At 42.0% G+C, this 10,113-nt stretch overlaps 1 protein-coding gene across 1 annotated transcript in view; it reads left to right on the top strand.

Annotated features, from left to right (window-relative positions):
- The first annotated feature begins 379 nt into the window (after positions 1–379).
- LOC146009632 (cadherin-like protein 26) overlaps positions 380–10,113 on the top strand; it is a 33,784-nt gene continuing 24,050 nt past the window's right edge. Inside the window, exons 1-7 of the mRNA XM_083150083.1 lie at positions 380–436; positions 1,082–1,138; positions 4,211–4,327; positions 5,817–5,975; positions 7,970–8,117; positions 8,817–8,983; positions 9,534–9,662. Coding sequence (XP_083006209.1) covers positions 380–436; positions 1,082–1,138; positions 4,211–4,327; positions 5,817–5,975; positions 7,970–8,117; positions 8,817–8,983; positions 9,534–9,662 — 834 coding nt within the window. The remainder of the gene's footprint in view (positions 437–1,081; positions 1,139–4,210; positions 4,328–5,816; positions 5,976–7,969; positions 8,118–8,816; positions 8,984–9,533; positions 9,663–10,113) is intronic.

The following is a 10,113-nucleotide window of genomic DNA, read 5'->3' as shown; positions in this document are numbered from 1 at the left end:
AATCCGCCACTGCTTATGTACATTTATCCATTGAGAAACATTTGATCATTTGTGGATCTAACCTCTTGAAGGTGGTGGTATTTGATAGCGCGCTCTACGTTCCAAAACAAATACTAGACTTGTTTTAAACAAAGGCCAATTTGCCCAAAAACACATTACCATACAGCTTTAGAGGCCTGATTCGGAGCCAAATGTTACGCCAATGTTCCCTTAGTTTAGCCATCATTTTCCTATATGCATGCACGCAAACTTTCTAAAACATCCTACGGTGGCTCTATTGCAATCAGGAAAGATTAGAAATGTTGTGGAAAAATAATGGCCATTCCTGGTCGGTGATAAGACATTGTTCCCAGATGCACAGCCTCAGACATAGTAGTCCATGGTCAGACAGAGAAACTGCACCAGAATTAGATCACATGAAATGGTGGCTGAGGTGGTAAGAAGTGACTTTAAAAAAGTTATTGATATTGTAGTAAATTTTCTTCCGCTGGCAGCTGTCCATATTCCAATGTGTGTGTGTTTTTCACAATTTAATGTAAATCACATTATCAGGCATCTGTAGGTAACCATTCACTGGGGAACTGTGTGGGATCTTGGCACCAGTTGTATAGTCTCAGCAGTGAGGGACGCCTCACTAAGGGGGTTATTCTGGTTCATTTGCAAAGGCACAATCACTCTCTAATAGACAAAACCATATGCACTGCAGGTGGGGCTGATGTAATGTGCAGAGAAAGTTAGATTTGGGTGTTTTATTGTTTCTGTGCAGGGTAAATACTGGCTGCTTTATTATTTACACTGCAATATAGATATCAGTTAGAAGTACAAACCCCACACAAATCTAACTCTCTCTGCACATGTTACATCTGCCCCACCTGCAGTGCATATGGTTTTGTTCATTAGAGAGTGATTGTGCCTTTGCGAGTGAAACAGAACAACCCCCTATAATTCAGGCTGTTCCATGTGGTAGGCAAATATGATGCCTACCACATGGTAGTTGTGGTAGCTGTGCAAAATAATTAATATATAGAAAAAATGCAATTTTGTTGAAAATATATCTGAAAGGCCTTATTGTAATTATCAGGTGAACACAGCCCAAGGAGAGAGTCCAAAGGGAGTGATCCGGTTACGCCCCAAGCGGGTAAGTATACTGCAAGCTAGGTAAAGATAAATGCATACCTTCAAGGTTAACAACTGATTTGCAAGGTCAATGACTCACAACCACACCTACATTTGTGTATTACATGGGTCCATGACATATGCATGACAGAGATAGTGATCTTGAATGACATAATAAGTATATTTCTTAAGTCCTCTGTTCACATGTGCATTTTAAGAGCCGGTGCATGAATACAGTTGTTTGGGTCAGATGCTCACTTTTTTATTCAATCCCTGCCGCTATTTCTGATGGGGGAAATAGCGACGGGCGCCTATTCAATGCTGTCTTGTCTGACAGCATTGAAGAGACAGATGGACAGAATGGGCCTGACTTTAAAAGCTATCGGGCCTGTTTTGCCGATAACGGGCGTGAAGTGTTGCGATCACGGAGGAATCGTGACAATCCATGGTCGTTTAAGTGGACACGCCCCCTTTTTGCCATTCGGCAGGTGGGACATTGAATCCCGTCTGGCGAATTGGGCCAGGGTCACGGCTGTCGGGATGGATCCACAGTCGTGACCCCTGATTGAATACCCCCCTAAGGGCCAGATTCTCTAAGCTTCAAAAGTGATAAAATGGAGAGTGATAAACAGCCAGCCAATCAGCTCCTGCCTGCCATGTCACATACTGTGTTTGAAAAATGTCAGACAGGAGCTGATTGGCTGGCTCTTTATCACTCTCCATTTCATCACTTTTGAAGCTTAGAGAATCTGGCCCATTATCTTTACCTTGTTACAAGTAGCAACAGGTTGATTGTTTAATGATGGGCCAGTTGATATTCTTACAAGGATGATAAAAGCCTATTGGGGAAATTTACTAAGATGGGATTTCTATTCACCCTGGCTAAGGTTATTATAGGGCACCATTGGTTCGCTGAGACCCCTCCTTCAATACATCAGTGGCGTGCTTTAGTGAATGAAGTCTCTAGTCATGAAAGGTTCACATACTGTTCCCTGGGTACAATTGAGCAATACCATGCTAAGTGGGACCGTTGGAATGACTCATCGGTGGCTCCAATAACTGTGTCATATATGGAACACAATGTTTTAATAGAAGCTATGCAACTTCTTTCTTGTTTGTTATTCTTATTCATCCTAATTGCAATAACCACGCAGAGACTGTACTTTACACAATAACCTTTCTTTTGTAATGTACACTTTCTTCTATTTGAAACTCATAGACAATTGTTACTGATATTTTTGACAATAACGTTACATTACATTGTATATTTTGTTATGTTTGTTTTTTGTTTGTTTTCTTTATTAATGTTGTATAACACAAAACTTCAATAAAAAATGTACGCTGCCCATTGCCGACTACCGCAAACATAATTATCGCATATGATCTAACATATGCGATAATTATCACAAAAGACAGCTCTTGCGTTAAGAGCCGTCTTTTGCGCTGACCCGGCGATGAGCGGCGGGTCTCGGCGGCTCCCCCCTCCCCCGCTGCAGGGGGGGCTGGCGCTCCTCCTCCCTGCACCCGGAAGAGGATGTACAGTGCAGGGAGGAGGAGGTCACAGGTCTGGGCAGCACAGGTGTGTGCTGCCCGGACACAGGTGAGGGGGTTCGGTGCGTGGAGGCGAGGGGTCGCGTTAGAAGCCCATAGGCTTATATGGTGCATCGCCAGATTCTTCTGGCGATGCCCCCGTCGCGGTAACCCAGCAGGGGGATGCTTAGAGCATCCCAAAATGCGGTAAAAACTCGATAACAGGGTTTTTACCACATTTTTAATTTAGAGAGTCTCCCCCTCTATGTGATTTGTTGGCCATATATGAAATAGAACTCCCATCTTAGTAAATTCCCCCTATGTTTTAATAATTAGATTAATACACTAGATAAAAAGTGTACTTACCTGTGCAATTTTTAGCATTTTACTTTCTTTCAATATTCAATAAAAAAGGATTTGGGAATTATCACCACCCATCAACCCAAAATACTAAAACAACAGTTTTTTTTAGAACTATAATTGATTAAATAAGTAGGACATTACAGAGTATTGGACCTTATTCATGTTTGTTCGCAGGCTGGCGTGTGCTCGCATGGGGCCGATGTTTTTGCATTGCGTATTTCTGCGCATGTGCATGCGCCCACAGTGACTAAACCCGTGCTTGCAAACGACTATTAGCATATGGTAATGCCCAGCGTTTCATGGACGTTCCCATGAGAATGCTGGGCTTTCTCATGGTAATGGACAGATGATGCGGGTGCTGGTGGCGCACAGCTGACATCAAGTAGGGTCGAAGCTGAATTCTAAGTGCACACTGTAATACCAGTGGGTGTGTCCTTTTATGCCATTATTTATCACACTATCAAAACTTGCAGCAGCTCTATGGCAGATGCAGTTTCTCCATCTGACCATGGTTTCCTATGCTTGTTCATCTGGGAAGGCAGGTACTTTCATTGACATGCCCATGACACTCCCATAAAATGCCCACTGAATGGACCATACACTACTGACTGCCTCCCAGTCGTCACTCAGGGATACCCATAACATTTCTGCCATCCTTCTGATACCCACTGTCCTGAACACAACACCACCTTTATACATCCACGCTATGTAATTCATATTCCATAGGGATTTTTGAAGATTTTTTTGCATATTGCAGTTGCAATAATCAATCAACTCAATGTGAGTCTCAGCCTTAGAGTGTGGAAAAATAGTCTGTTCCCTTTAACATATAACAGCTACAATGAAATATTAACAAATCATGAGAATAGTATGCAGCCACAATATCACCAATCACCATGCTGAGATCCATAATGCCAACAGTAGGTAGATTTTGATAATGGTAACGTGCCTAAAATGTCAACATAAACTCGAAACCTGCAAAATGTGATAATATAGACAATTTAAGGTGGGTTTGGATTAAAGTTAGGTTTGTCGTTTGGGTTAGCATTACTATTTATGTTATGCTGTCATTATGACCTTGTAGGCATGCTCAATGTCGACATCATGATCATAAATCATGAGAATATTTATTATGTTGTGGTTCTGACAGGGGCACAAATAGTGGACTGAGAAATTCATATTTTCCACTTTTCTCACACAGCATGGAGATCTGGCAGACAGTCTCCGTCCACTCCGCCGTTCCAAGAGAAGATGGGTCCTCACAACTATAGTCTTGGAGGAGAACGATTCACCACCCTTTCCAAAACTTGCTGGCAATGTAAGTTCAGAATCAGGCTGCTCTGTTATGAGAATGTAAATATATCTGCAGATAACAGTGTGCAGTACTCATCTAGTAAGTTCTGGTAGTATGTGCCTAGAGGAGAAAGGTTATACACGTCATTCACCACCCAGGGAATATCATGCTTCTAATGTCTATAAATGATATAACGTTTTTATGAATAGCATGGATATCTACTTTACATGTGTGTTTTTTTTTTTTTTTAAATGAGGCAGTAGAAGACATTCTTGCCTATTCTTCCAGATGTTTGGGAGACTCCCAAATGTTAGGGTGCTGCATTATAAGAGTGGAAATCTCTCAGGAACTGCCCACATCCACCCTCTTACCAGGTGAAGAGGATGGTCTGGGCTGCCAATGAAAACATTCATAATATGAGTATATCATAGCATAGGGAATTAAATAACCATCATCATCTCCGTGTTCTCTGACCAGCATAAAGTGTTTATGATGAAAGTACTCCTACATAACATCTATAATATCTGTAAAATTTTCTAATACATAATCCAACATAAAGTCATGCAGTGTAGATGTATAAAAAAGACTATTCAAAAGTAGTGATCTTTTCAGCGTCTGCAACAATAACACACTTTACAGATGTGTCTCATGCCTCAGTGAGGACTCTTTGTAACTAGTGACATTATAGGCTACTTTTTCATAATTATTACTTCAGTCTAAACTTGGTAGGTTCACCCCAATATAGTCCAATCGGTGGCAGTGACTGATTGTACTATATTGGGGTGAACCTACCAAGTGCTAAGGTATTTGTGGCCACTGCAGGGTGCACTTCCGGACTGCATCCCTGCGACTTACCATCCCTTGCTGGCTCCAAATACCCTTAGGGGTAAGAACTCATCCCATCTTTTTAGAAAACATATATTTTTTACTATGGCGTTTCGGTCCGATTTGACCCGGTTCTGACTGATCGGGCTGATAAATCGGACCAAATCGCATGTGTTTGACATCCCATACGACCAGATGCGTGGTCCCGTGCGCATTTGGTCGGACCCTAGAGATTGAACTTAATGCAAATAAAATCTATTGGATTGGACCCATCAGCGGCACATGTATTAGGTCCGTTTCCGTAGGTGTGTACCAGTGGTGAAGCACCACTAGTACACACCTATGTGCAGGTATGGGCTGTGGGGCGGCAGGGTGGGCAGCGGTGAGCTGTGGGTGCCGGGCTGGCAGCGGTGAGCGGCAGCAGAAGTTAAAAAAAAAACACTTTCATAAGACTGGCCGGCACGGTTTGTGTAGGTTACAGATGAACCTTACACATTACAAGGATATTCACATGTAATATGAGAGCATTACAAGATTTTAGTTTGTACACAAACCAGTTCTATCGCCACAGTCATCAGCCATTGTCTTTTTTTCTGTGTGTTTATTTAATGAAATAAAAGTTATAGAGACTAAAGGAATTACATTGTGTTGTATGTTTTTCTTATTGTGAATTGTGAAATATTTCCAGCTGTTCAACGACCGAGCAGAAAACTATTCCATCAGGTATCTGATCAGTGGTCCTGGGGTAGATGAAGCACCAGAAATTGGCCTATTCCATATCAATGATCAGACTGGTCAGGTCTATGTGAACCGTCCGATTGACAGAGAGAAGACAGCTCTCTTTGTGGTGAGTATGGGAAATACAAAAGTTTACGCCTCTCACAAGACACTGCCTTCAGGCTATGCCCCATTACAATGTAACTGGAACCTAGACAATAGCTCTTTCTCCCCCAATACACAAGGTGCACAATTTCTATGGTCACATGTTGGAGTGACACATTCACTGTTATTTTATGTAAATCATGCAAACATTCTCACAGCTTTACTACAGTATACTAAATATACTGTAGAGGTTGATTCTGAGTTTGGAGCAAGGCATTAAAAGCAAGTAACTTTGCACCATCAGTTCAGTGGTGGCGGGACCCAAAAAAGTGAGGGTCAGTCCTGTCTGATCTGCAGTATAACTACGGTTACTACGGCGAGTGACAGAATTTACAGCACAATGCCATCATATAGTACTGCTATGTCTATTGTGCTATTATCTATCAATAGTGAGCTTACTCCAACTAGCAAATGACACCATTTGGCTTTGGGCTTGATTCAGTAAGGATCGCAAAAACAAAGTCTTTCTCTAATAACAAAACCATGTGCCCTGCAGGTGGGGCAGATGTAACATGTGCAGAGAGAGTTACATTTGGATGGGTTCTATTGTTTCTGTGCAGAATAAATACTGGCTGCTTTATTTATATACTGAGATTTAGATTTCAGTTGGAACACACCTAGACCAAATCTAACTCTCTGCACATGTTACATTTGCCCCATCTGCAGTGCACATGGGGCCTAATTCTGCTTGGCTCAGTAAGCACCGAAGTACCGAGCGCTGAAATGCCACCCCACCTAACGCCGGTCACCCCTGCAGCTGAATCCCCTTTGTACCATGCAAGGAGATGTACATTTATTTATTTATTTATTTATTAACAGTTTCTTATATAGCGCACACAGATTCCGCAGCACTTTACAGAGCATAGTTATAATCAAAAACACATAACAAATTACAGTACAAGACAGTTTAGGACAAGTACATGGTTAATATGGATAGGTGCACCAGGGGACAGGACACTGAAGCAATTATCAGGGTGGCAGAGGTTTATATATTCTCAGAAAGGCACATAAGGAGAGAGGGCCCTGCTCGTGAGAGCTTACATTCTAAAGGGGAGGGTTAGACAGACTGGGGTGACACAGAAGGCAAAGAAGTGAGCTTAGACAGGTACATGAACACATCCCCTCGTTAGCGGCTGAAGGGGGGAGAGAAATTGTTCGATGGTCGCCGATTTCTCTCCCCTTCGGAAATAAGTCAGTCAGAACTGACTTTTACTTCCTTTGGAGTCTGCCGAAGAGGGGACGAGCACTGATGCCCTGTGATGTCAGCCGCTGGCCCCCAGCAGGCATTTGTCCGCCCGCGTTGCCAGGCTAAACGCCCAGAGTTTTTACGAGGATGAACATAAAACGCTGGGCGTTCCCCTCCAGATGCCCCATGATCACCCCCCTCCCTCGCCTAACTGTACGAATGCCTCTGCAACTGTTACAGTTGCCGAAAGCATTTGTACAGCTGCCCTGCACTTGCGCAGAGCCGCACCATTGGTTCCCAGCCCGAATACACTGGGAACTGATCAATGTTGAATCGGGCCCATGGTTTTGCCTATTCCAGAAAGATGTTGCTTTTGAGATCCTTACTAAAAAAAAAAAACTTTATCTGGTAATAAAATTATGATTTTATTTTTTTCCATAGTTGTGTTTATATAATGATTGCTGCACAATAAACACCTTTGTGTATGTTTCTGATTTATTATCTGCATTTGTGATATCAATAAGAGATCATTTAAAAAAACGTATTATATTTATCCGTAAAAGTTATTCTGCATCATTGCAACATTCAATACTCTTGTATCTAACTACAGTGATTCTGCTTGGATTGCCTCACTCCAAATAGCGGTTCCCTGTTTACTTTTTCTACTGTTACAATGAATAGCTATTATGGAAGCACTGTGCCAATGTCATCATATTATTTATAGTCAGCTTTGCAAAGTTTATTTTTCACAATTCTTTTTTTTTCCTCTACAGATCCGCTTCGATGTTGCTGATAGAGCAACTGGAAAAATAATGGACAAATCTCTCATTTTTAACGTAGAAGTAAATGATAAAAATGACAATGCCCCACAGTTCTCAAAAACTGTATATGATGTGCCATTGAAGGAAACTGCAAATCTTGGTTAGTAGCATATATTATTTATATATAAACCAGTATCATGACATGCATCTGTAACAAATGTAACACCTGTTGTCTGGTATACATGTTACATTTTCTTCTACTGCAACATGGCATACTTACTTACTGTGACATCATGGAGAGGCTCCATGGTTCCCTCTCCAGGGATTATGAGTCCATGGGGAGGGTCCAATGTGAAATGTTCGTATGAAAATCATGTCTCCTGAAGAAAATAGTCCAGCCTTTTCCCTATCAGTTGCCACTTGCATCTCATTCAGGGCCAGACTGGCCATCTGGCATTTCTGGCAAATGCCAGAGGGGCCGATGGCCAGGTGGGCCGTTTTCTTCTTGCAAGGTGGAGGATCTGCCTCCTGATTGGTGTACAGAGAGCCTCTGGACTCGTGGCCGGTCCAGCGGCTCTCTATGCACTGCCGAGGTCCAGGAGAGAGGGGCATCACATGCCACTATCCCCTTCTCTCCTGCAAGTTGGGAGAGGCAGCATGTGCACAAATGCCAGGGCCGATTCGGTGGCCCAGTCCGTCGCTGATCTCCTCTGTGAGCTTCTCGCAGAGAAGAGATTATTAAAGTAGGTAAAGTGTGGAAGATGGGTGAAAGGAATTATAGAGAGGCAGTGTAACAGTGGTATTTGATTTAGAAGACTCCCCTACAGAATTTGATAATATTGTTTCTTGTTATTCACAGATAATCCGGTTTTTCAACTCACAGCGACAGATGAAGACAAGGAAGATACTGCAAATTCTGAAATCACGTATTACTTAATAAACCAGATTCCTGCCATTCCTAATGTGAAATTCAGAATTGATCCTAAGAATGGATTGATTTATGGACAAGGATGCTTGAATTATGAAGTGAGAGCTTTGGGATACTAATTAGGCTGTATTAAAAAAACACACAAACACAAAAGCATGAATTTGTTCGGTGTGATAGAACTTTGTAATTGACTGATTAGAAAAATACTCTTGTTCTTTAGTTGTTTAATACCATAACGATATCACTAGTTCCTAAGTCATTGATTGGCTAAATAGGAGTCAGCTCTGTGAGTGCTGTGGCTGCTCATTTTTCCAGTTACATGGGAGTGGAGTAACAAGAGCACCCCAATAATTTGCAAAGGTCAGCTCCAATCAGTAGTTAAAAGTGTTTGGATCTACTGCAGTTACTGTTGGCGACAGGTTCAAATTAGTTTACAGTGAGCAAGATCACAGATGCAGTGGAATGTCAACATTGGTACAGTGTGGTGACTCTCCTTATACTTGCTGTGATCAGATACATCTGTTAATGGCTATAGCTTTGCATTCAATTAAAAACAGTTATAAGAAATGTAAAGGTAAATCTAAATAAGCTGCTGCTGACCTTGAACAGCAAACTTATATACAGGACTGTCATCTCTCATTCATCTAGACTTCTAATGTGATCAGACTAATTGCGGGAGCCCGTGACAATGGAGTTGAAAGGTTGGCATCCACAACTACCATTAATTTTTTGATAGAAGATGGAAACAATAATATGCCAGTGTTCACCAATGGCAGTGTAAGTATTATTCAGTATTTATTTTTTTAACATAATCCCCTTTTAAATAAACACACTTAGGGGGTGGCTCAGGTTCATGCCGGGATCGATTTTGCAAGTCTGTGCATGCGTACAGGTGAAAATACGCATGTGCAGACCGGTTGTGCAAACTCTATCGGTAAGTATCACACTCTCTGAGGTGTTCGCACAGAGCGGGGTGGGTAGGAAGCGGGCAGGGGGCTGTCTCATGGGAACGCTGGGCATCCCCATGAGGATATAAGCATGTCGAAGCCTGCACAGGTTTCGGCCATATCCGAGGCAAATAAAAGCCTGTCTACATTGACTTTATTTTGCGAATGGGTAAATGAAAAATTAATTAAAATTAGTAAACCATCAACGACGACCATCAAATAATTTTTCGCCCGTACGCCTGAATGCAAATGGATGTGTCAGCGTATACATCCTTTACCAT

The sequence above is a fragment of the Crinia signifera genome, chromosome 6, assembly GCF_055691185.1.
Source record: "Crinia signifera chromosome 6, ASM5569118v1, whole genome shotgun sequence".
NCBI lineage: Eukaryota > Metazoa > Chordata > Amphibia > Anura > Myobatrachidae > Crinia > Crinia signifera.
The sequence above is the reverse complement of the archived record's forward strand: the minus strand, read 5'-3'. Positions and strand labels throughout refer to the sequence as shown.